The 27,507-nt window shown below is 42.6% G+C and overlaps 1 protein-coding gene across 3 annotated transcripts; it reads right to left on the reverse strand.

Annotated features, from left to right (window-relative positions):
• Positions 1 to 535: 535 nt before the first annotated feature.
• TFG (trafficking from ER to golgi regulator) lies at positions 536 to 25,752 on the reverse strand. 3 transcript variants are annotated; one of them, XM_042788521.1, is made up of 10 exons: positions 25,535 to 25,750; positions 22,637 to 22,741; positions 20,357 to 20,566; positions 13,220 to 13,303; positions 12,189 to 12,335; positions 10,587 to 10,754; positions 8,089 to 8,229; positions 3,678 to 3,767; positions 958 to 1,350; positions 536 to 927 (listed from the first exon to the last, which is right to left on the reverse strand). In XM_042788521.1, the coding sequence occupies exons 3-9, from the start codon at positions 20,538 to 20,540 to the stop codon at positions 965 to 967; spliced, it is 1,200 nt and encodes a 399-aa protein (XP_042644455.1). In that variant the 5' UTR covers positions 20,541 to 20,566; positions 22,637 to 22,741; positions 25,535 to 25,750; the 3' UTR covers positions 536 to 927; positions 958 to 964. The 3 variants fall into 3 exon arrangements, with proteins under 3 accessions (XP_042644455.1, XP_042644456.1, XP_042644454.1); XM_042788522.1 differs by having other exon boundaries at positions 536 to 1,347; positions 25,535 to 25,752; XM_042788520.1 differs by having other exon boundaries at positions 536 to 1,350.
• Between the last annotated feature and the right edge of the window lie 1,755 nt (positions 25,753 to 27,507).

Consider the following 27,507-nt stretch of genomic DNA (forward strand, 5'->3'; position numbering starts at 1 on the left):
CCTCTGCTGTTATATGGTCTATTGAATTTGTTACAGCTCTCGATCTGCTTTTTCTTGGCTCAAAACTGAGGCACTAGAGTTGCACTCCCAAGTTTTTCTGGGTGGCAAAGAACCTGTGGAAAGTTGTTCCTTTTTAAGAGTTCTTCTGAAAAAATTAAAACCCCCAACAATGTATTTGGCCTAAATTTTAAAGTCATAAACCAGTTCTCCCCCTGCCCTTGTTAAAGTGAAATTGGTAGGGGGCTCTAAGATTTAATGCATTGATTCCTTCTTGGTCGTTTGGTAAAAGGGTTACTTGGCAATTAGTAACAGCAGGCGGGGCCAAACCCTCGAGACTGCAGCATAACCTCTGCAAAAGCGATCTGCAGGGGCAACATTTTGCCATTTACACACCTCAAAATCTGTTTCGTCTACAAACCTGATCGGGCGCCGCTGATCTTTACCCTGGGATCTGCCCAGCCGGCTGCCAGGCCTGCCCGACCCCTCCGTCCCCTTCAGTGTTACCTCAATTCGAAAATCAAGATCAGGCATTTAATAGATTCAGGGGTTTTTATTAGTTTTCCATGTGAGCATTACAATTTATAATACACGGTATCTAGTTTTACCTCCAGAACGAATCTAATTTAGTACATCATGGTATTAGTAAAAACAAGCCTGAGAAGTGGGCTAAACTTCCAACTACCGTCCTCGCACCCTCCAAACAAGGCAAGCTCGAAAGTGAGTCACTTTACAGACCTTTAGGTAGCGTTGCCCCAAACCACCCCAGCCCCAACTTAAACTAGGAAGCAGATACAACTGAAAGCAGGAAAGATCCGTTGGGTCGCTGCCCTCCCCCCCCCCCGCGGAGTTTAATCAACAGCTCTGGTTTTGCCTCATTCCGGGTTCGGGTTCGGAACCTCCGCTGAACAACCCCGGAGTCCGTGGGGGGGCAGCCCCGCCGGCGGGTGCCCGGCGGGCCCCCCCCTTACCGGTAGCCGGGTCCGGGCTGGGTGTAGCCCTGGGCGCCGAAGGGGGGCCGGCTGCGGGCGTAGGGGTTGGGCCCGCTGGGCGGGGGGGTGATGGTGCTGCCGGGCGGGGGGGTGAAGCCGGGCCGCGGCTGGAAGGTGCCGGGAGCCGCCTGGGAGCCGGGGGGGCCGCTGTAGGGCCCGGCCTGGGAGGCCTGCGTGGTGTAGGGCTGCGGCGGGTAGCTGCCCCCCGCGTACTGCGGCGCCGGCAGCTGCGGGGGCTGCCCCGGGAAGGCGGCGGCCGGGGCCGGGGCCGGGGCCGGGGCCGGGGCCGGGGCGGCCGGCTGGCTGTAGGCCGGGAACTGCTGGGCTTGCTGCGAGGGGGTTTGCTGCTGGCTGTAGCCTGCTGGAAAGGCAAAGAGCGAGGCGGGGTGAGGGGCGCCGGCGGAGCTCGGCTTTCCTCACACGGCCAGGCCGGCGAGCGCCGAAAAGGCGAGAGGCCAGGGCCGGGGCTCCGGCCCCCCGGCGCCCCCCGGCGCGCCGCCCAGCCCCATCGAAAACAGGCGCTGGAGAAGAGTCTCCCCGCGACTGGCAAGGCATTCAAAAATGACAGCTAGTATTTTACCATCGGGACCCAGGAGAAATGAAAAGCGCTCACTGGCAAACGAGGCAAGATGCAACCTTCTTCCCAAATAAAAACTCAAAACTGAACCGTCACAAAAATACGGCTAGGGCTTAATGGAAGGCATACCTTTGGTTAAACCACAGGTGGTTTCAGCTCTTTGGGGTTAAATACGAAAAAGTTGTGCGGACCAGAATACTTTAGTACAAAACGTCCAGTTTAACGTGTCCCAACCGCGACTGGTCTGTATAAAACCAGCCTCCAAAAGGAATCTCTCTTACTGAAGACTTTAAAATGACACAAAGTCCATAGCTACTTTTATCCATCATGAAACACACCTGCAGCTACTTGCAATGAAACCTCTCCAGTGACTGGAATCCTGTCAGCATTAAACACCAGACACACAAATTATTAAAAGTGCACAGCCCTAAACGGAAAGAGTAAGGATTGAAGGATGCACTGGAGTAAACTCACCTTGAAACTGGGATCAAAATTTACTCAACGAGACAAACCTCTGAAGGCTCCGTTTTTACTACCGTGAATCAATAGCCCCACGGTTGCCTAGCAGAGCTACAAGAGTGGGACTGGCTCCTGCTCTGGGGGGAGAGGGGTTTGAAAGGAGACAAGAGTCTTGGGGACAGCAGCAAAACAAACAAAAAAAAATCCTGTGAGTCAGGATCTTCAAAGGCTGCTGTCACTGGTCCTCAAAAAAGACTGTTGCTGAAAGATCAGGTTAACCGTGAAAAGTTATGAGAAACAGAGGAGCCCCAGATTAGTTCTGGGGGTGATTTGTTCTTACTTGAGGACGAGGTTGATTAGAATGCAGAACTCCCATTGCACTACAGCTTTCACAGGAGCTTCTCCAGTAAAATAACGGATTGGATGTTGGTAGGGTATGACTAGAAAGCAGAGGGGAACGCCTTTCTTTTCCCCCACTCAGTTTTTAAGCCTAAAGTCAGATAGACCCTTCTACTTCCAACGGGCACATTACTTCTTCTGAAATCAGACTTCAGAAAGTCTGTCACTGTCTTCTAATTACAAATGTGGGGGTGAGACATCTGCAGAGAACAAGATACCATTTAGAGACCCAAATCGACCAGCTCTCGCACAGTGCACAGGAAGAAGGGCCGAGGCACAAACCTTCAGTTCCAGGTTTTCTCGGGTTCTTAGCCAAAACAAACACGGTATTTCTTCATAAGCTCTGCAAGTGTTCTCCTCTGCATCAAAACTGACGCACTCCCACTGTATGTACTGCACACCAAAAGCAGGCTCCATTCCGAGTCACTTAATGGTATGGCAGTCTCTTGTTTAGTTTGAGGAAGGTTGTGTAAAACAAGGAATGACAAATGCTTTATGTCATCTTCTAGAAGTATTAAGCAACTCGCAATTTGTTACGGAATCTGCTGTTACAGGTTCATCCCTGTACTTTAGCTGGATCATGACCCTTAGCATATACTATGCATTATTAGATGCCAGCTGCTTTGAAATGACTAAGAGTTCTCAAGTCAGGTTTATTTTGGGTATGTGCAAAAGCCAGCTTTTCATATCTGACTGCACATAAACCACTACTGCACTAAAATATTCTTCTGCTAAAGGTCTACTGGCACCTTTACTTGAGGCATCAGCGAAGTCAACAACTAAAAAAAAAAAACTATCCCTTGAAAGTTTCTCCAAAATTACAGTATTTCTAATAGCTAAGGATATACTAAATGACAACTCTAATCAGTGTTCACACCACTAAGTTTTGTAGATGGAGTTCGTTATAGATGCAAGAAATAGGGGCCATCTTCCTATACCTCCGATACTTAAGGAAACTAAACTGGGATGTTGGAATCACTTGCTAGAAGCCCAAGGCTGCAGAAGTGAAGCCCCAAGATTGCTCCTACTTCACGGGATTCGTTTTGCCTACCTCTCTACCAACGCGTTCCGCTGATCAGTGACGAAGTCTGCTTTCGGTCACAACCAAGCAGGACTGAGATACCAGGACTCCCAGCTACGCGTTACAGATACAGGCAGCTGCAGGCTTCTCCCCCCAGCAGCCCCTGAGGTGCGCTGCCTCGGGCCCTGCGGGAGAAGGGCCGCGGCTCGGCAGCGGCCGGAGCGCTGCTTACCTGGGTACTGCATCCCGTACTGCTGCTGCGCCTGCGCCGCCGGCGGCTGGGCCCCGTACCCGGGCTGCTGGTACTGTTGGTACATCTGACCTGTGGATTGGAAACACGTCGAGTTGAAGCTCGGTGCCCTGGCTGCAGCTATAAACACAGAGCGAACAACGTCCTAACGGTCCGAACATGGCAGAAACAAACCCGCTCACGGCGCCTAAACACGTTTTTTTAAAAACCACCTGAACACAGTGAAGTTTGGATGTGTGTTCCGCCTGATCACCAACTGGAATCAATCTACAGATTTCTGTTTCTGAACCATGCCCTTCTGAACACTAAATGACGTTTATCTATTGCCAGCAGAATCAAGAGTTCTAAACTTGGTACGTGAGGCGTACCAGCTCCCATTTTCAGAGGATGCCAGGAGCCATGCACCTTAATCAGTGCTACTCTGCTGGGCAGCAGAGCAGAAATCCTCAAATACCTTGACAACAGCTCCAGAATTTACACTGTAAACGAAAGTACTTCAGAAGTTAAACATGTCCTCAGATTGTCGGTTTACAGTAGGTTTTTAAGACCATTTCTGCACCAAAGTACTGTAAGCAGAGTGGTACATTATTTACTCTGACCACATTTTCCAAAGTCATCCATCTCTTAGTATCTGACTTGTCGCAAGACAAGTTTCCTTAGGAGACCCAGAGGTATACACCCTAAAGCAAAAATAAAACCATACGTTCTTAAGGTAAGGTATCCTAATTTGATGCTAGTTTTTCCTAAATTCACTGTTTCCAATTTATTGGCAGAATATTTGTTTAGACTTAACCTAGGCTTTAGGCTTCTGCTGTTTTTCAGTTTAGTAAGAGGCACAGTCAAAGAACAAAACCAATTATCTGCCAAAACTAAAGCTTTGCTGAACTGGAACAGACATGGAAACTTTACTATTATAAAGTGTTACTGTACTATTATTCATTCTGCAAAGATCAGCAGGCTATATAAATACACTGTAAGCTGTATCTTCTGAACTGTACTGAGAAAAAGGCAACTCGGCTCTGCTCCCAGTCCTCCCAGACCCCTGCTCACACTGCTCTAAAAATCACTCCTTATTTCTTCTTTTCTCTGCATTACTCGCAGCTGAAAGCAACAGTATTTTACATTCACACCAAGGCGTTCAAAATACTATTTGGTATGCAACTACTGTGGGATGGAGAACGTGCTAAACACAAGGCTTGAAGAGAATTTAAGCCTGTTAGCCTGATAATTAAGAATCAGAAACTCAGAATGTCTGGTTTCTGTTCCTTTAGCTCAGTTGCTACAGGGAAGTTCTGGGACAACCACCGGGGGGGGGGGCAGCTGCCTCAGGATAATTACCTACAGGCTAACCCAGGGAGCACACTGGCACCTGCTGGAGAGCCCGGGTAAAGGGCAAGGAAAGAAACAGCATGGAGTTTTCCCAGAGCTTTCTGAGGCAGCTCGCTGTTGTCACAAGGGATGGAGCGTTAGCGAGGAGCAGAGAGGTGTTCCAGTGCCCTTCAAGAAAACATTCTTAATTTACAGCCATGAACGCAGTCAGGGATCCTATGGGTCCTTAAACACACAGAGTTTTCCCTCTCACTAGAATTTTACTCTGAAAACTTGATGAGCTACACCATCAGTGTCTGGTTTTGTACTTAGCAGTGCTTATTGCAAAGATCTGCCAGCATTCACCATTGTTCCTGTGCACCGAAACAACCATTTTAGCTTGACTTGGAAAAAAGACCAAACAGGCATATTCACACAACATTCCTCTCCCTCGAAGGTCATGAAGTGCTGACGTGAATGAACTTTTACATCTATTGCAGCAAGAGTAAAAAAGTGTCCACATCTGTATGTAATTGGTTCTCGTGTGTGTTCAGTGACTAGATTTAGTGGTACGCCAGCACAGGCGTGCTGCAAGAGACAGCGCTACACTGAACCGTCGTTGTTGTGGAGTTAATTCAACTACTGAACGCTTACAACTTTATCAGGGGAGGCAAGCCACCATTGGTATCCACACATGGAGGTGAGGTGACTTGGTATTCACAAATAACACCAACTAATAAACAAGTATAATCACCATATCATTTACTGGCAAAGAATGCCATTAAAAAATAATCCCTGATATACCAAAACGATTGACGCTTGCTTGGCATCACCATTTTATTTGTATCCTCAAAATACTGGGAAGGTGGGGGCAGAGCACAGCTTGGGGTGGTTTGTTTTTTTTAAGAAGTGAACTTTCAAACTAGGTTTAAAACTAGTTTCTACCAAGAACGTGCTCTGCCCCAGCAGCGCCCTGTGTGTCAGCCAGTCCTGCTGAACACAGGACCAGCGGCACGTACCCACAGTTCTGGCTGGGCCATGGCCCCGCGCTGGTTCCCGTCGCGGCTGCACGAGGGGCAGCAGGACGGGGCAGGGCAGGCCCCCAGGTTACCTGGGACTGAGGTGCTGTCGAACATTCCAGTACAGAAAGCTACCCCGTGTTTCAAAGGAAAGTCTCTGAACACTTCGGATAAAAGCAACTTAGTTTCTGAAAAAGCGAATCTCAGAGGTCGATAACCACACGTACATGACCCAGCTCTGGTAAGAGACTGCTATTTACCGTACGCATGCAGTGCGCAGCGTAAGCGCTCTCACTAGTATTTCTGGTGAACCAAGTGCAATAATGACTTCTGATCTCTTCCCAGACACTGAACCATCCTATTTCATCCATAAAATGAAGAAAATATAATCAATACTTAACATATTTCAGTGGCGATAATAGAAACTGCATAAACTACAGACCAAAACCTTCATAATTAGTGCTGTTGTACTTTTACATGCAAGAAAAGGACTTGGGCAAATGTAGAGCACAATTCAGTGTTTAAATTACAAAAAAAAAAAAAAAAAAAAAAAGAGGCACTATACTTTCCTTGACCCAAGTTTAGAAGAATCATTACATCTACTCTGATATGTGAGCCTAGACAACTTCTTTCCAAGTAAGATGAGTTTTGCTGAAAAAAGTACTTTTCCCCTTCCGTAGTGTTAGCAGCCATTCAGGATTCCAACCTAGTGCTGGTAGGGAAACCAGGGATGTGTTTTACTTTTTTGTTTAAGTTCTAGTTTAACATCAACATTTTAACACAACACAGCATGAGGTTTAAAGTAAAGTAAAAAGACTAAATTTATAAAATTCAAGTTCAGTAGCTGAGAGTGTATTTTTTTTAATACTAATTTTTCTGGCTGCTGACAAAAGAACCTGAAGCACTTTCTCCCAAAAGTAACTTCCACACAGAAATGCTAAACAGTTGTACCTTTAAGCTACAAAGATGTCTCTTGCTGTCTCTTTATATCACTTGACTAATTCTTAGGGATGCAAGGGGGAGAAAAAAAAAAAAACCTGAAAGCGGCAAAACAAGTGTTTTATAAGCTCTGCTACAACCAGCAGCATTTGTCCCTGCTTAAATATTATAGCTAACTACAAGTTGCTCAAATACTCTGCTCAATCAAAATGTTACTGATGCCCCTCAGGCAAGGCATTCCAAGCCACTGTGGATACCCTGACCCCCTCAGTAATGTCTCTCCCATGGATCTCAGCATTATGTCAGCACAGAAAGCAGCAGAGGGTTGTCACTTGTTTCTACACTAACAGAGACACAACTTTCCATTGTGCTTCGTATAGAGGTAGTAATATCAATGCAAGTCACCCCACAGTCAGTTTCATCCAGAACTATGCGGGTCTGAAGGCTCAGTGCTCTTAGGAAATATCAACAGAAAAATGATGCCCAAATGTAGCAAACCTCTGAATAAGGCTCTTCTTGAAGTCAAATAACATGTAAAAGGGCATAGTACAAAGGAATTTGAATACCAGCGTTAAGAACTTAAGCTTTAAAGGAGAGCCAGCTGAGGCTCTCGAGTGTTACACAGGAAAACTACAGAGCACATGTTACAAGGTTTAACCTGACCAGCACAGAGCAGTACACAGCAAAGCAGCAGTGCAATAATGGCTTTGTTTTGTTAGATAGAAATGATGAGTAAACCACATTTTTAATTCAGAGTACACAAGCCAATAAACTGTTAGCTGAATGAAAGCTTGACACAATACACAGGGTATGATATGAACTAAGGTCTTTAGATAGGTGCAGTGTGTGTAAGTCTGCCTTATAGTAAAGTGAGCATGGATGCAAGCAGAAAACAGTACCATGAAAATCCTCCTCATCTTACATCACCCACCCTTTTAAATAAAGCTACTGCTCCATCTGCCGTTTCTATATTGAACAGCATGCAAGGAAAAAAGTTCTGCTCAGTGGCACAGATTTGGTAGGTTGGTATCGACTTTGAGTCTGCTAATTGGAAGTCATAGCTACTGATCACTCAAATTCAGACACCACCACTCATGGCTTAAATAGCAGCAAACCACGCTGCTCACCTTCCACTTGACCAGTCTGGGGCTGCGTGCCAGGGTACGGTGACTGCTGTGTCTGAACACCAGGAGGGTGGGCTGCAGAAGAGGAGGAAGCGATGCTGTCTGGCGTTCCTGATCGCTCTTCTGCAGGGGCACTGGGTGGTCCTAGAGGAGCAAGAACAAAATGTGAAACTTATGTGAAACAAACGGAGAGTTTGAAAAAAAAAAAAAAAAAAAAGTCTAATACAAGACCATTCCCTTGCAAAGGTTTTAATATTTTTTTCAGTTCTCCATAGATTTACATCTGAGTGTGTCACACCCCAAGTGAAAACGAAATATATTTGCACTTCTGAACTCCTTTGGGGAATGATCCACCTGTCTCTAGGTCACTCTAATTTCATCCTTCCAAGGAACCTGACCCAATTGTGAGATAAAACTCTCCATGACATGTTTTCCCTACAGCTTCAAGCATTAGCCTTGCACATGTACACTGAAGGCTTGCTATGTTTGGACAGAACATGCACCTACGTACCTACATATTCTTTCTCAGCCAGGGCAAAGGCGAAAGGCTGCGTGAAACCGTTCAAACGCGCTAATGTCTTCCTGTGGCCCACTTGGGCCCAGGCAACAGAGTTTTACCAACAGCCATGCAGCATGGGAACAGAAAGCCTCCAAGGAAGGTGTCGAAATCACACACCCGGACAGGGTATGGCAGGCTTCAGTCTAAAAGCAATTGTCTGCTTTGACAATTCTGACAATATTCCACCTAGTGCCCAAAGCAAGCATAGAAATGGAGAATTCGGATTTTCTCTACATTAGTAAGAAGTTCTGAAATATGCACGTGTACATGTATAATATACAACTAAATGCAAGATACCTTGTTAGAAACAAGGGAGCTTAAACCTGGATCTTTCCAGCTCTTAGCTATGTGAATGCTACCTATGAGACACTACTATCAAGGCCGTGCTTAAAGATAAGCACAAGTATTAGAATTGCTGCAAATTCAATTTTAAGAACGTTATATTTACACAGTATAAATATGCATCCAATAAACCTTTTATTATGTTTGCACTTTGCCCTTCTTAGGGGAAAAATTAAATCAAATCTGCCTACTTTTGGGTTTGCCTCTATATACATAGCTGCAGGATTATAGCTTTAGAAATGGGATTTCTTATATCCTGCTTAAATGGCCCTCTGTGAAGCTCTTTGTATATTCAAAGCACGGTTGAGTCAGTTCACTCTATCAGAAGAATTATGAAGACACAGACACTGAAGTATCACTGGTGCTATGATCGAAGCTCTGACTGACACTGCAGCTTTGTACCAAGAGACAAAACCACTCCTTCAAAACTTAGCTCCAATTTCTCACTAGCTGTACTTCATACTCTATCACTTCATTGTTCAGAGATAGCCCATTGTAAGTTTTCAAGTACCACCAAACCTTTATCTAGTTCATGAATTAACCGTGCTGCGGCAATACCCAAAAGGGGCCACGGAAGAAAAGATCACTCAATAGGCCTGATCCATGGAGCTGTGCCCCTCTGAAGACAACCACTCTGTCTGCGGGTACAACTCTGGATCCTGCACAGGCGTGACCACGCAGTGCAGACCGACTCCTCTCACTCCACACTTTTGCCAAGGCAGCCGTACTGTAGAAACAAGCTCCAGTTGCTATTAGTTAGCCCATCCATATCATTACTTCACACATCAGATAAAGTTTACTTGCTCTGCAGTTGAGAGTACACAGCAAATCCTGTTAGCTAACAGCAGTTCTAGTTTCAGGTTTCAATGCTACATTAAACCTTGCCAGAGCCATGCAGATTCTGTGCAAAATCACTTCGCTATATTCTGCACCACACCCCCTATTACATTCTACGTTGCTTTTATAATTTGAGTTATCCTGTTTTAAGTTGACTCCACTCAGTTTAATATAATCGGTTTTTATATGTTTAGCATTCTACTACCAGGTAGGGCCAAAAGTCACAGAGCTCTTCAAGAATAAATATAATTCAGACAACTGTGTTACTCCTTTCTGTTAACAGTAAAGAAGTTGACACTCTTTACTTTTGAAGTGAAACAGAGAAAAGGCGGGGCCATACAGAACATTTTGACAGACCCAAACAGTAGAAACACAAGCCAAGAACATGAACTGCAAGATCAAACCCTAGGGCAGAGCAGTGGATACTGTTTTTCTATCATTGGCAGATACCAATTAATTTAGTCTACAAAATAGCTTTAAATAATTCAAATAAAAAATTTTAAGCCATTTTCTACTCCAAGCTAAAACACAGTGCTAAAAACAACAGCAACATTTCAACAGTTTGTATACAAAAGTTAGCTAACTGTGACAACACCTTAACATATCAAGTTTTAGAATTCTGAAAAGAAATAGTGAATACAGAACACAGCTCGATACATCCAAAATACAAATGTTTTGTTACAAATCAAGATTTGATTTGTAACAAGATTTGTAACAGATTACAAACAGGTTTTGCTTTTCTTCTCATAAGGTGTGGTCTCACCTGACACCTGATCATCTGTCAAGCCAAATGCTGACATGACATTCTTGCTGATTTCATCCTGGTTCTTTAGTGGATCGAATGCGGACATGCTCGCTGCTATAACTTGCGTGGATGGCTTAACATTAGAGTCAGCAGCAGCAGCCTTTTCCTCCCTGCCATCTACAGCATCTACAAAACAAAATGCCCAGTTATTCATTCTTAAGACCCGAAACACCATGATACATATATATTGTACTACAGCAACTTCATAACTGTCTAGTTGTGGTTTTTTTTTTTTTTTTAATTTTTTAACTTTGGTTTCATTGGAGTTATTTAAAGATACACTATCACTGTGGAGTATCAGTATCAAGCATCACTTTGTCTTAAATTCAAAGGTAAAAGGCTCCTGCTTCAAACAAACTGTTCGGGTATAACTTGCCTACAGAGAATTCAAAATTAAGAAAACTTACAGGACAGGTTCCAGTTGATTACAGTGTTTTATCAACTGCAGTTCTTGTTTTGTTCCATCCCCTTCTCCCAGACTTCTTCCTAAACTGACAGGTGAAGTTCACCTCTTTGCAGTTATACAAGTAACACTGAATCACTCGGAAACCCCTTACCTAGTAAAAACCTACATTTTCTCTTAAAAACAAACAAGTGCAGATAGGGTTTAAACTGGCTAATTTTGTTTACACTCTAAGATCACCACCCTAACTTCCCTCCAAATGGTTTACAGCCAGAATCCACAGTATTCCACTGAAATTAGTAATTGCTTATATTGTAGGAACAGAGGCTGGGATTTTTTAAACAAAACCGATAAAACCTTGAAGCGTAAAATACAAAAGCAGCGTTTCCTAAAAGAACAGCTGGAGTTCTCAGTTCACCTCTTTACTCAGAACATGACTTCGTGTCATTATTTTCTGTGTCCAGCTCACCCAAGATCTGTAGTTAAGCACACTGAGGTATAATTTTTACAGTACCACAGCCCTAAACTACAAGATCAATGCCTCAAAACCGGGATAAGAAGACTTCCTTCCCTGTTTTGCCCTCCCTCGGTAACCTTTCCCACCCCTACCTGCACCCTTATGCTGCTTACCCTGAGACAGCTCTGATGCTGGTCTGAGCTCAAAACGTGTGGATTCAATTTCCTAACCTGGCAAAAAAAGTGAATATAATTTTTTGCTGAATCCGCTTTTTACTGTTTTAGCGAATCGAACTTGCTTAGCAACATGACAAGATAAGCACCAGAGCTAGCCCAAAGTAAGCAGTGGGAGTGCTCAGCTGGGGTCAGGAACTCTTCAGCAACAACAAACTATTAATTCAGCTCAAAGCCCTCTCAAAACGTTGTTGTGACTCACAAGTGTTAGTTAGAGCATTTTCACACATTGCAACAAAACCTCAGACTTCGAATTTTTATGCTTAAGCTAACTTAGTGCTTCACTCTGGATAATTTCCATAAAAATTCTGCCTCTGAAATAACTGAAGCATTAAAAATTAAGTTCTGAGCCATCAAGCAGCATTTAAGAACGATCACAACCAGTATTCACACGTCCATTTTTAACTTTGCTAAACTGCACACAACTCTGCAAATCAAACCAAAAAATTCTTTGCCAGGCTGCCTACCACTTTCAGGCAGATTAGTGGAAAGCCCTGGTTCAGCTGGTGGTTCTAAACAGTCCAGTAAACGATTGACTTTATTGCGAAGTTCTATCAGCTCTCGGCGCAGGTATTTCACCTGATTAGATTCTAGGGGTCTTGGTTGTCCATTCACTGCAAAACAGCAATTAGATACATTTAAGAGTGTAGTAACATTTTGACATCCAGTTTAAAATTGGGAAGAAAAAAACCAAAAGTCCCAACTTTTACTTGCTTGTAGCATCATCATCATCCTCTGTGGAGTTTAAAGTGACAAAGTTTAGTCAACACAGACTGAACTCGTTCTTGAGCTTTCTGTTCCTTTAACACAATCTCAGTTCAGCACAATCCACAGTACCAGAACTGCAGAGTAAAGTCTGCAGCAAATTTCTGCTCTGCATTGTTTACTCATTTCTGTGAATATACTCTGAAAAATACAATTACCACACTCCTTTAGAACTAACGCAGCATACACAACACTGCTGCAATTCACGAATAAGGTCAGCATCCAAGTTAAAGGCCGCTTGTTATTCCTCAGAACTATGTGCTAATTTACCAATAGCAGCTTGACAACAAAGAACTATTTTATACAAAGGCCAAAATCTATTCAACTTTAAGCAACTAATGTTAGTTTTCAGCAGTGTACTAGTAACACTGCAAGATAATTATCATCTTCATTTTCTTACGCACCTGTGGAAAAAAACCACAAATGCTAGAGTGGAAGATAACATGGAAAATAACATTAAGAAAAAAACATTGACCGCATATATAAGTATGCCAAATACTTTAAGCAATCTTATACAAAGAAATAGTTTCCATTTCTGTAAATTCAGATGTCACATGAAACATCCAGAGAGAAAACAGATATCATGTATTAATCCAGTATTTTCGGTTTACTGATTTCCTCGTTCTGAGGTAACAAACTGAAAGCTTTTAGTATCTTTCAGTGAAGCTCACTGCCTGAATTTTAATAAATATCATTAAAAAGATGAAAAAGAAAAACAATCTTCTATACTTACCAAACAATGTCAGTTTAAGTATCCTACTGCACTGAATTGCAAAGGAAAGATCTGAGCTATCAAAAATTGTTATAAGATCTCCGTCTGAAAAGAACACAAAAAAGTTACATTAAAGGCAAAGCCTATTAACTACAGAAATTCACGCTAGGGCAGAAGTATTACCTCATTACTCAAAAATAACTTTCCCTATTTGATTCTGAAGTTACTGGGAAAAAAGGTTATTAATTTAGTGCAAAAGTCAGCGAGCAGGAAAATGATGCACAGAAGGTAAGACAGAAGCATGACTGGCTCCAAAAGGGAACCTTCTGGCATTAATCTTTTGAAAGTTCCATAAAGCTCATCATTCTTTTATGTTTACACACAGGATGAACCACTAGAGCTAAGAGTTCAAAGTCCAATGCCAGAAAGAATGATGCTGCCAGTTAAAGTTACATGAGTTACATGCCTACTCCAAGTGGCTCCAAAACTGTGCTGTTCATGAACAGACAAGAGAGTCAAAATAGATGGCACAAGACAATCCCAGTTCAGTTTTTAAAAAACAAAACACACACAGTAACAAAGGAAAATTTTAAGTGACTAGAACACTTTCTCAGGTTTTAATCAGAACACTGAGGTACAAAACTGATTTTCAACAGTGGAGTGATTTAATAAAGTTCCTGCGTAAAAGTGAACAGTGAGAATATCTACCAGCCTTAATACATAAATAAGAATGAAAACAAAGATGTCAAGGTAGTCAGAAGAGACCTTTTCTCTCAAACCAGGAATTTGACATGAAGCCTCAACACCATTTATTTTTGTGTTAGATTTCAGAGGAACACCCATCCCAATGCATCCTAATGAATTTGAACATTACTGTCAGTCATAGAAACTACATTAGAACCATATGAGATCCTTCATTCTTAAAATACAAAGGGCTATGCATAAAGCACTGAACACCTTTAATCCTACTAATATCCAAAAGAGATACCACATTTCCATTAAGTCTGGTCTGTCACAACTCTTAAACTGAGTCAAGGCAATCCACATTAACATCTTTGCTTACATGACAAGATCACAGATAAAACAAGACTATTCTCTTTGGCAGGATGGATTTTTCTGCTGTTTTAACACAGTCAACAGATTATCAATAGATTAAACGAGCACAAATTAAGCAGGGCAAAGAGTGGGAATGCATTATCAGGAAAACCTGTGTACTGGCAGAAGGAAAGAGAAGGGATAGCAGGACCCCCTCCTTCCAGAACAGCTTGATAGCTGGGAACTGAGATGAAACACCATCTAGTGAAGCTTCACCTTCAGTAGCAACAGTGTTAGACAAATGACACACAGCTTGGAACAAACCCAACTCGAGGCTACAAATGTTCCTCCCTAGATCACTGGTACAAGGAGGCTCTGCGGACAGATACAGAAACGGTATTTTTAATTACAGATGACTGCCTAAAGATTCTGAGCTATTCCTTATGCATCGGTGACAAAGTTCCAACTGTATAAAAGTTATGATTAAAATTTTCAAATAAATGGTCATAAAACACATGATGGCAAGTTGAAAAAAAGCACAAAACCTGATGAATTACATTTTCTAATTTTGTCATACCCGACTAGAATTAACACCTCTGCAACTGAAGGTTTTCTTAGTATAGTATCATTAATAACACCTAACAATGCCTGTCAGCCTTCAGAGAAGTTGCTTTCTAACAAAATAAACATCAGCAACAACAACAACAAAAAAATCTTACAAATACTAACAAGCCGATAACAAATAAAATAATTTTCACATTTTCTTGAAAGAAATATTGTGTCCAAAGATTATTTTTTTTTTTTAATCCTATGTCCTGTGTGCTCTTTCACAGTCTCAGAATACACTGGTTGACAGAAGTATCAGTCGTGGATTTACTAAGCATAGATTGGAAAACCTCCAAGAATGGAGTCTCAAAACCCCACTAGGCAGCCTGCTCCAGTGACATACTGCCCTCCTGGTGAAAACTCAGGCTCAATCTCTCAAACTCCAGTTTATGACTGCTGCCATCTGGTGCTACCAAACCCAGTTTGGATTCCGTGGTCTTTGCACCTCCAGCTCAGTTAGCTGGAGGCTGCTCTTAGCTCTGCCCTCAGCCTCCTCTGCCACCTCCCCCAAATGCTCCCTGCAGGCCACCTGCCCTAGGCCCTCATCACATCCTGCTGGACCCTCTTGGGCTTCTCCAAGTCTTCCTAGCCTGGGGTGCAGATGTCAAAACTGAGCACAGACTTCCCAGTGGGGCCTCACCAGTGCCAAGAACGGGAGGGGTAATAGGTCCCCATTTGCCATTATGTTTCCTAACAACTTATACAATCAGACTCTAAACAAATAACTTTCAGAAGTTAAACAGTCCTTTCTCTTTGGCCTCTCTGAGGCATCCCTCCAACTCAAACACTTCCTCCAGCCTTTCAGTACCCCTTCCTAAATGCTGATACCAAAACCCACTGGTGTCTTAACACAAAGTCCTTCTATTCCATATGTTCTGGGTTGAGTGAGTGGTGGAGTTTTTTGGTGGCAGGGGAGGGGGCTATTGGGGCGGCCCCTGTGAGAAGCTTCTCGAAGCTCCCCCAGCTCCACGTCAGCTCCACTTCTGTTTGGGAAATTGAGCCCATCAGCTGAGCCTCTGCGATAACGTATTTAAGAAGGGACGTGGTGACGGGCAGTGGGACTGGTGAGGAGGAGTTGCTGCAGCTGCATGAACACCAAGGTCAGGGGAGGAACGGAGGAAGAAAGGAGGGGGGAGGTGTGCCGGAGCAGAGACCCCCCTGGATCCTGTGGGGAGACGGCAGGGCGGCCCCCCACCACCACCCATGGAGATCTACGGTGGAGCAGACATTGATTTATGGCCTGTTGCTCCTGCTCAGATGATCAAGGTGCTGTGCCTGAAGAAGGCCGGGGTCTCATGGGAAAAGGTAGTCCCGCTGCTGTAATTCAGCACTGGGAGGATTGCAGCATGTGGGGAGTCCCACGCCGGAGCAGCTCGGGAAGGGCTGCAGCCGTGGGAGAGAATCTAGTCGGAGGAAGTTAGTGACCCATGACGGAGCAGTGTGGGGAACGCTGCGGCCCATGGGAGGGACTTACATCGGAGAAAGTTTGTGGAGGACTGTCTCCTGTGAGAGGGGGACCACGATGGAGCAGGAGGAACAAGTTCCAGACACTCCCCTCACCGAAGATAAGAGAAGTGGCAGCACTGACTGCACCCCCCATTCCCTGCCCCTGCGCCACTGGGGGAGAAGGTAGAGATATCGGGAGCAGAGCTGAGCCCGGGAAGAAGGGAGGGGTGGGGGGAAGGTGTTCTCAAGATGTGGCAATGCTTCTCACTGTCCTGCTCTGTTATGTGTTGTTAGTGTCTGTAATAAATGTATGGGTTTTTTTTCTTCCCCTAACGAGTCTGCCTTTTGCTCGTGATCATAAAGGGGAATTTTTCCCCATCCCAGTCCTATCTTGAGCCCCAAGCCTGGCTCTCTGTCCCTTCTCATTGCCGGAGGGGAAGGGAGAGAGAGCTGCTGCACTGTGGTTGGCTGCCAACCAGGCCCAAACCACGACACCATAGAATACCAGTCTGCTGGTAACACAAGAAGTGATAATTCACAACATCAGCAGACCATCTTATGATGCTTTTCTGTCATACCAGTCAATACCCAAATTCACTGCCCGAACAAAGGTGTGTGTTCTAAACAGTTTATCCCATGTAGCCAAATGAAAATATGTAAATATACATGGTTTACATGGATTAGTGTCACCCAAAAGAATCCAGATCATTCCATCTTATTCTCCCTCATCTACTTTAACATTTATGTTGAAGGTATTAAGAATAATCATTAAAGTTTCTGTTTTAAATTGTGAGCAGAAAAATAGTCTGAAAAGCACCAAGTACAGAATCTCGTTAGATGTATAAAGTCAGTTCTATGATTCGTATTGACAGCCATCAAACTATCACCCAAGTAGAACATATGCTAGGATTCATAAGGTGTATGTATACATCAAGCAATACGGAAGTCTGACAAGTATATTAGATTTATCAAACAAACTTCTCATTTTAAGGAATGTCAATGAAGCTTAATTCCTGTTACCATGATGCAGATATGAATATACAATGTTAATTATTTTCTATTGAAAAGTAAAACAGACATTCCTTTATTTTCTCTACTAATCTTGTTATTTCAGGAACTTACCTTTCTCGTTTTTACAAGAGACATGGCTCTCACTCTCTACAATTTCCCTGGTACCCTAAATATTCCCTGCTAGAGTAATTACATTTTTTTTAATCTTTAGTATAAGCTAGTAACTCCCTTAATTTACCAATTGACTGGAAGTATTTTACCATGAATTCTGCATTACCATGACGCCTTCCAAATTTTATGACATTAGAAATTAGAAATATTTAAGACGTTAAAAATCTGCCTCATTATCCTTGAGCCTGCCAGCTATGCCTCATCTCCCAGCTTTACCTACGCATACTTTTTTTTTTTTTTCCTATTTCATTTTGGGAAAAAAAAAAAAAACACCAAACCACAAAACAAAAAGACACAAACGAAGAAAAAAAAAAAAAAAACACCACACCCCAAAAACGTAGTTTTCCTTCACTTTGGTAAATTTACCAAAGGTAGAGACATTGCTGACTAGCATACCACCTTGATTACATGCAGTATGAGTTAATAACTCTTTATTGGCTCTGACACAAAGACACCAACTTCTACTGAAAGGTAATGAGGAACAAGAACATGAAAAGGTCAATCTCACAGTAGGCACTCTACTTTTAAATTCAAGCCTAACTTAAAAAATAAAAAAAAAAAAAAATAAAATGTAAGTTTCTACTATTGGCTCCACAGGGGCTTTAGCATATATAACTCAGTAACATCAGGTGCTTAAAATGCAATTCTACTCTTTGGTTCATATAAATTCACTGCTAGAAGTCCTCACTGGTTGGTTTGGGTTTTTTGCATACATTGAGTTTTACTACATATTCAAGAACCTCAAGTAGGACATGAAAATGGTTTCCTACCTAGTAGCACAATTTCCTTGGTTCAGAAGTTTGAAAGACGCCCAGCTTGAATATAAAACCTAACTCCACAAAGCAGTAATCAAACAGAAACTTCTTTTCCTTGGTAATTAATAAAAGCATCACACAACATAAATATAATTTAGGAATATGCTTCTGATGATCTTAGTCCACAAATCCAGACAGAAGGATTGGGATTTAAAGTTTCCTAGCCTCTCCAATTAAGCACACAAGTTTGGGGGGGGAAAAAAAAAAAATGGTTAAGATTCAAGGATCATGACAGTCTGATGAAGATACAAAGCCACAGTATTTTGAAGAAATTTTAAGTAGAAAATCCCCTATCCAGGACTGAAGATAACTAGCTTCATGTGTTACAGCAATAAGAATCTAAACCAGGAGGGGGTAGATGAAGCATTCTTCTAAACGCTCAAGGTATGTGCACATGAATTCTGAGAAGACCCAGATTGAGGTTGCAGAAGTAGTGGAAAACCTGAGACCAACTTAAGATACCTCCTCGTAACAGCTGAAGACAAGCATTCCTCCAGGTCTGGAGGGATAAATAACAAAACAGAAATAACTAGAATGTATATTCCAATGCTTCTAATTACTGAAACAGATTTGAAGAAGAATCTTCGCTTAGTTGAAGCAAAGTCAATACCACGGTCCTCATATGATAATCAAACTGAAACCTAGTTCTGTTAACTTTTTCCTTAATCACTTGCAACTTCCTCTGATATTAACAATGTTTAAACATTCTTACTAGTGATGATCAGCTTCGATAACATATACTGAAATTTCACATCACAGTGGAGAAGTAGTACATTCTGAGACAAAGCAGAAATTAAAAGTTGGAGGTCTCTAGGCTGTGGAAGATAAACAAAGAATGAAACTGTAATTACAGTCTCTATCATACACCATTATCACCTTCAAAAAAAGACAAGAGATAGAAGCATATAGAAAACCAGAGAACTATACTTAAAGAACAGGTAAGAATGCAATAAAAAAGGGGACTAGAAGCTTTAACCTAATTAAAAAGCATCCATCAAATTCCTTTCACCTTTCTCATTCCAGAAAGAAAAAAGAAATTGATTATGTGATAAGAGGAGAAACAGAACCATCATAAATCCACTGAGGTCTCTCCCACTAGAGATCAAGACCCAAAATACTAGCCCTTCACTGCATATCAATTTTGATAAGCAGTGTCTCAAAAGCTTCATGAACCTGAAAAAACTGTCTCAGGGTTATTCAAAGTGAAATTTTATTGCCTAGATGTATGAACAAAAGTTATTTGACATTTGAGGTACCACAGACAGTGCTAAAGTTTCAGAGTGACATTAAGAAAAATGAACCTGAATGCGTCAGTAATGTAGCCCTTTTACTGTACACCAGCATAATTATCAATCTTTCATCTAAGAGACTTGGGATTTTATCACTTCATTATGAATTTCATTTTATGAATACCACCCCTGTCCCAAATTAACTAACTTATCTATGCTCCACAGTGACATTCAAAGAGGAAAAACACTCTGAACCACAACTCTCCATGCATCTCAGCCAAGGGGCTTTTCCTTCTGTGGAGCCTTTCTTTCTTAAGGTTGCATCTGTTTAGCACTAACAATCGAGATCTTCTTTGAAACAACCAATGTCAAAAAGATTCACACTGTCACACAGAAGAAAGATCACTTTTAATAAATATTTCAGGTTAATTTAAAAGTTTCTTCTAATCTTTACTGATGGAGGAAAACATAATCAAGAATTACTACTACATAAATTGAGTTTTCAAAGTCTTAAAGGAGCTTGCATGAAGCCACGCGTTTATTCGCTCCTCACCTTCAAACCCACTTTATCACTGAAAACAGAAAAATGGTTAAATGAGTGGACAGAAGAGAAACCTGTAATAGCATCAGTTTCCTGCAATAGCAACAAATCAATGTTCAGATAGTCAACATTTCAGAAAAACTGGAGGAAATACTATGTCGAGACACCATAACCACAAGAGATACAGCTTCTACTGTCTCATTCAAAGGATTTCACAAGAAATCCTGTGCATTTACCACTGAATTTGGACAGTTTCTGTCCATAGATAAATCGTATCAGAACAACAGTAGTAATGAAACCTTACCTTCATCTTTATATTTTATTGTAACTTCATCATTGCTCAGAAGTTTTCCTCTAAAGACTCTTTGCATCATCAGCACCAATTCATCATAGGTGATATCTTCATTATGAATAGGAATTCTCCTAATATCTTCCCCAAGCTGAGCTTTGATGATCAGCTTCCCACTTAAGTCCAGCTGCCCATTCATGGTGGATTCCTTAATTGTCTGCAGACCTGTTAATGACAAAACATTATAAACATTTTAGAACACTAAACTGTTAGTTATTTAAGCCTATCTGATGACAGTTCTGAAACCATCCGTTAGACAGCTCTCCGGAGAACCTCTCGGACACATTCTATGATGCACTAATTTCTCAAACAATGAAGTACACGAGACATTAACTGAGCTCATGGGCAAAGAAGAACTTTAAGATCCAACACTTAAAAAATTAAGAGTTATCACAGTTACCAGTGCTCAGAATTTAAAAGCAAAGATTTTTTTTTTTTAGAAGTCAGACAGCCTTTAAATATGTGTGACATTTAGAAATTCCAAACTTGGGTGTTTTTTTTTTTTTTGTAAACTATCAGCTACAAACTGTCACAGAAAAAAGCTACAGAGGAACTAATATTCCCCAGGATTTGCTTTTGAGATACATGCATACATCTCTCTCAGGGAAAGTGAAACTGCAGCAAAAGTCAGCCTTACATCATTATATTGGTTACGTTATCACCCTACTAGATCATTTTTACATCCCCCCATAATTATGATAACCAGCAAAGGGCTTTTTTTTTTTTTTTAAAGACTGCCAGAACAAAGTATCTTACTTAAAGATTTTAGGTGGTAGGGTGGCTTTCCTAGGGGGATCAAGTTGAATCATGCATTATTTCATGAATAAATGAAGAGCTAAACACTGATTTTATTATATGCATGATCAGAATACATTGAGGGTTTCTCTTCAGAAACCAAGACACAAAATTTTTCCTTTTTTTAAATTTTGACTGAGATGTTTCAGCCAAGATTTCAGAATTTTAAAAGCTGTGCAACAGACCACACATTAGCTACTCATTAGGCTCAGAGCCACAAGTTTGTTATGCAGTGTGCATGGTCAGAACAGTCAGTTACACTCAGTGCTTTAAGAGAGGTGGACAACTGCTCCAACTTAAAAGGAAGTGCAACAAAGCCATCTTGTGATATACTTCAGAGTTCTATCTTTAACACTTTGCATAAGACAATTTTAAAACTATCACTTCGTATGAGGCATCTCTCATTAAAGTACACAAAGGCCTTATGTTTGAAACTGAAACTACAGAATAGTTACTGAGCAGAGGAACAGAAAAAAAAAATATCTAGATTGTTAGTCAAATGTCCCTTTCTCTCTTCACTGTTTTGGACAGGGCTAAAACAATAAATGTGGAATGAGGAACAATTAAAGAATCAGTTATCTTAACATCTGAAGTACAAATACTGGAGATCTTAAAAGTAGGCAGCCCTACCCATCAAAATTGACATTTCCAAAGCCACATGCAGGCAAGCATACTGTTTGTTCTCTTGTGCGAAAAGAACTCTTGGTAGGGATACGCAGGTGTTTCTGCCTTCCCTTTAAGGATGTTATAACACAGTGCTTTATGACAAAACTGAATTTTGCTTTGGTCAGTCTACTTTTAAAGTACTACATTGAAAATTACTTCTCTCCTACCAGAGAAACAAGACACTCAACTAAAGCCTTTGATATATCATACTCTGATGCATCTACATGTATTTAACTCTATTGTTTCAATGGCAATGTTCTGCATGAAAAATATATAGTATGATGCTATCTCTAGATTGTAATGCAATTTCTGGGCTTTTTTGGTAATTAACTTAATATAAAGCAAACATTTCATGCAAATCCCTTTGTTTAGCCCAATGACGTCCAAAAAAAGAGACAAGCAACTACTGAACAAAACTCAGTCCCCAAATCAGGCATAAGAGGAGGTAGGTGGATACAATCTAATTGCAGAGAAAAGGGACTTGCAATTAACACAGTCAGATTGCTGCTGAGACACTATGATGAAACAGTGACGTTTATAATATCGTTAATGCTTACTAATGCATTATTTGTGTTTTGCAACATAAGAGTCTTGCCTGCAGTCACATCAACTCAGCCTAACACCTTAAGTTGGTTGTAAAAGCATAGGGTCTTACAGAATTTGTTTGTCTGTTTTTTTTTTTTTTTTTTTAATTTAAAGCATTAAAAAAATAAAACAGCATCCATCCACAGGTTTTCTTTCACCTCCTTTCCAAAAACATACATTTATAATTACCTTGTCTGACTCACTGATGTTGGATTAGTAGACAGATTTCCCACTTCACTTCAGGACAGAGTTAGGATAAGCCTCCATGCACTGTCAGTGTCAGAAAACTGGAAGCTGCATCAGAAAAGAAATCCAAGAAATATTTATTTACAGTCATGCTTCCTTAGAATTATACACTTCACATGATTCTTTCACTTTAGAACATCTTAATGACTATACCCAACTAAAAAAAGTCACCATTTTATCTATAATGTAACAATCAGATTTACATTTCTGAGTCTTGTAGAGTTTGAAGCTCTGCTAAAACAGATCTTGAACAAGGGTTTTAATTTCATAACAGGAGGAGTTCATTTTTTCTAAAGTTTGTAACTGCACGTAGGAATTCCTAACAGTAATGCGTTCCTTTCCAGGACAGTGATCTTCCCCAACAGTTTCAAAATATTCATTTGTATGGCCTCTATCTTAAAACCCCAGGTTAAGTTAAAGAAAATAAAGTTTGATTGTTTTAGCAGTACAAAAACCTAGAAGTCCATTTCTTATCTTAAGGCTGAACTCTCTGTGGCATTAAGTAGCATGTCTTCAAGGACAGACTGCACAGCATTAGGACAGACTACCAAGAGGAGAGGAGCCTTTCCTACAGGATGAGCCACCAAAGTGGGCAAGAAGGAAACGCAGTCAGAAATATACAACCACTTAAAAAATACAATCTGCCACCCTCAATCAGCTTAAGATTGTGCTTTTTCTGCTGGAAAGCCCAGGTGACAAGCTGTGTGAAGTTCATGCAGTCCACCTGTTTATTACCCAAGTGCTTAATGACCAGAGCTACAAGACAATGATTTAGCACACAGACCAGTCAATGGAGAACATAACTGTGCTCCTCCCTCCCACCCCATGGGCGTACCCTACTTGGCACTCTCCTCCTTGTCTCTCTTTCACACACACATGGTTAATCTCAAACATCCATATTCTGATTTTTAGATGATTCACTGCTAAACAGAGAGAAAAAGGAGGTTCTTCTCATTCATGTGAAATTGGGCTTCGCTGCTCTCCTCTTTCAACTCAACTGGAAGTAAACTGGAACGGACAGGCACAAGACATACAGGACAGAAGCAGAAAGCAAGAAAAGCCCAGAGAAGGGACAAAGCCCCTCTCTGCTTCTCAGAGGCTGGCAGCTGCTTCCCTCCTCCTGAGTATGAAACATTCACCTTTAAAAAAGGGTGTACTCGCTCCTGACAGGAAGAGGGTAAGACTGTTGTGACATATTAAGCAGGTGAACAGGAAGGCACTGCTTTTCTGATTCCTCACTCACATTTTATGAAAGGAGTAATGCATGAAGATGGTGCCCCTTGCACCCCGATCTTGCTACAGCTCCAGGTAAAATTTACTGCAGTAGACAAATACAGGACACAGATAATGCATCTAAGAGTGGTCTAACTTAGAGAGCTCATTTAGCTACTATCTCATGTTGTTTAAACTTTAGAGCTGGGCACTGGTTTTGCTTCTTTAGCATCACAATGTAAGCTACTTAGAAACTGACAACAGTAAGAATCGAACCTTATCTGTAGTTCCTAAAGATACACATTTGGGGACACACACCTGAGCTCCCGTGGCCTTTCAACAGACCAAATGCATCATTTATATCTTTGTGCAAGGAAACCAGCTACTGTAATATACTCACAGAACTATGTCTTATTTCCCAATATTACTCACAGAAATAGTCCGTGTGTCTATCAACAATTATGAAAAGGTAACAGGAAAGCATTTAAGTGCACTTTTTTTTATCCACCTGTTCTCCATTCTGCTTGAAGGTGTCCAGGTTTTGAGACATTCTAAACACTATATCTGCTTGCAACTGTTACAGAAAACTATGTGAAATATTCCAATCATTGAATTACACAGCATTCAAGCTTTTCTGCCCTCACTGTGACATAGCTGAACGGATAACTCCCTTCAGAGTTTTTCAGAGAAGACATCCAGAATGCACACTAATGATCTTTTTAACAGAATCAATCACAGTATCTACTTTGTTGGGAGGGTAAAACAACAACCAAAGGAAAAAACATTAATGTCTTTCCTGGTACACCACACGCATTTTGGAGGTACTGATTTTTTCCTCCCCTCTTGGTTCACTTTCTATTCATATTATGCACCAATCTAAATGGTGCATGTGGACAGTGACTGTCCAACTTAAGTCAGGCACTTTAGGATCCCTTCTAAAGCCATGATGTCACAGCCATGCTGGATTTCACTACCCTTTTTGCAATGCAGCAAAGAAAAACAGCCTTGCCTAAGCAAGGGAAAAACTGACATTCCTGCTTCACATTTCCCTCTGTCAAAGCAGAGGCAAAGAACATGGTGAAGCATACAGAAACAGGGCCGAGCAGCACTGCCTCCCAAACCCCACTCGACGGAGCCATGAGAGTTTTCCCTAGATAGCTGGGAGGTGAGGGGGGAGCAGAAAGAAGAGCTCTCTTCAGTTCTCTCCAGTTCCGATAAGGGCAGGGCCGACCCAATGAGGAGCAGAAACCATGGCCATTCCCTGCCGAGCCTGCCGTTCCTCTGGCTCCCCGGGGGAAAAGAGGCTCGGTGGGCAAGGGAACGCCGCCCCCACCCCGCCCTTGCCAAGGGAGGGAGGGAAGGCTTCTGCTCAGCCCTCACCCCCGATTCCCCAGGCCGAAGAGCCGTCCCAGCCCCCTCAGGCGCGGCCGGGGACAGGCAAGGGGTCTCCCCGCCCCTCCGCCAGGGGCCGCGTCGCCCCTGGAGCCGGGGGGGCGGTGTGTGTGTGCGCTCACCCCCAGCCCTCAGCCACCCCTCCCGCCACCTCCCCACACGCAGCAGCCGCTCCCCCCGCGTACGGCGCGGGAAGGGGGGGAGGGGGGGAAGGAACGAGCAGCCCCGCCCTCTTACTCTGGCTCCTCCGCGGATCCTGCCGGTGGAGCCCCCTGCTCTGCTCTGCTCTGCTCCGTCCCGTCCCGTCCCGTCCCGTCCCGTCCCGTCCGAGCCCGGGCACGGCCGCCGCCGCCGCCGCCGCCGCCCGTACGTGGCAGCGGAGAGAAGGGGCCGGAGTGACGGCTGCCACTGCCGGGCCTGCGCGAGCCGCCCGCATGCGCACTCCAGCAGCCGGCCCGGCCAGCGCCGCAGCGCGCATGCGCCGCCCGGGCTGCCCTCACGCCCCCTCCCTCCCTCCCTCCTTGCGCCGCCCGGGCCCCTCCCCCCCCCGCGCGCGGGCGCGGCAGCGCGAGCCGCGGCCGTTGGTGGGCGTCAGGGCGGACCCGGCCCGAGCACGAGCGGTGGGCGCAGGCAATGCGCGGTAACGGAGGGTTCGTCCCGAAATGCCAGCTTCGACCCTCGGAGTCTGGCGGTGCTGGGGTGAAAAACCGGCCGGGAGTGTCTGACGGTGTTGCGGGACGCTGCCGGCCTCGCCCGGAGCGGGCGGGTCACCCTCGGGCAGTCCTTGCCCCGGTGAGACTGTCCTTGCGGGCGTTCACTGCTGTGCCCCCGCCCTCCCGCCTTGCGTTCGGAGCTTGCCCACCTGAGAGAGAAAAACACGGACCTGAAGCCGATTTCCTGAGTTTTCGAGTTGCAAGGATGGACTCCCTAAGGGTGCCTCTCACAGAGCTGCTGGATCTTCTGTTACTGCAGAAAACTGGAGATCGCTGCTGCCTTTCTTCATTTATAAGTGAAGCTGCACATGGTAGTACACAGCCGTAGTTAGATGTTTCCTGGAGTTAGAGATGTCTCTAAAAAGACACCTTTTTCTTTCGTGTCTTGAAGACCAAGACTTTCAAATGGCAAACTCCACTGGGACAAGAAAAAAAGTCATAGGAGTTTGATTTTTGTACTATTTGTCTTTGCTTAGAGCTTTGTCTCTGATTAGAGGAGTGTAACAGCGAGACCAGCTAGCAATAGGCAGGTGTTAGTCACACTGAAATGGAGGTTAAAAAAGCTGAATACGATACATATTTTTAAGTCTAAATATTTCGAGGAGGAGGAGGGGTGTGGTTCAGGAGGCTTCCTTGATAAGTATTATAAAATATTTAGAAATAATTCCAGCATTTTAAGTGGGGGAAGAAGAAAATTCTTCATTTTTAAAGATATGGAAAAGATCTGGAAAATGGGATTTCTCCATCCGTTACGCTCTCTGCTGCTCGTATTTCATACCTTTGTACTGATGATTCAGTCCTCCTCCAATCCATTTCTTTATCAAAGCAGTGTTTCCAAAGTATTAACAAGAAGAAACTTAATGATCCTTGCAGCCCACATATCACAAAGAATAACAAAGTTCACTACATTATTCAGATCAATATATTCCACGTGTAGATAAGAGCTGAACTGTTGTTCCTGTCACAATTAAGCATATAACCTGAAAAGATCATTTTGCTTTGTCCCATTTTTTAAATTAGGTTTCCCTGGATGGAAAAAGAAAAACCATAAAATGTATAATTTTCTGGGGGGTTTTATGCTGAAAAATGTATTATGTTAGGTGAGATGTGGTCAGTGTTGGCTATAAGAGCATTTCATTAACATCTGAAATACTTAGATACAGGTTGTTTAATTTAATTAGTAAAAAGTCAACACTTTTCCAATCCAATACTTCAAATTATTGGCGGTTTTGCTTTTTTTTTGGTATATGTTACATGATTTGGTATAATATGGAGACAATTATTAGTTTTTTTAAGAGCTGTATTCAAAATTAAATGGGATGTGCTTCCAATAGTATCTTTCTTTGTGGGGGAAAACCATCAAAGACTAGAAAATATTACCACTCATTAAAGGAGCCATCCTCACAGTGCCTAGCTGTGTTTTACAACACAATCAAATATTGTCCTTCCTAAACCACTGTAATTTCTAAAATACTCCTTTGGTGAAACTGAAGGAAT

This window comes from Tyto alba, unplaced genomic scaffold, assembly GCF_018691265.1.
Source record: "Tyto alba isolate M040663 unplaced genomic scaffold, T.alba_DEE_v4.0 Super-Scaffold_14, whole genome shotgun sequence".
Classification (NCBI taxonomy): Eukaryota; Metazoa; Chordata; class Aves; order Strigiformes; family Tytonidae; genus Tyto; species Tyto alba.

Coding starts and splice junctions, on each gene's coding strand:
- TFG (XM_042788521.1), bottom strand. CDS start 20,540: ATGAATGGGCAGCTGGACTTAAGTGGGAAGCTGATCATCAAAGCTCAG. Junction 12,336..13,219: donor ACTTAAACTGACATTGTTTG/GTAAGTATAGAA, acceptor GCTGTTTTGCAG/TGAATGGACAACCAAGACCC. Junction 10,755..12,188: donor CACTAATCTGCCTGAAAGTG/GTAGGCAGCCTG, acceptor TTTGTTTTGTAG/ATGCTGTAGATGGCAGGGAG.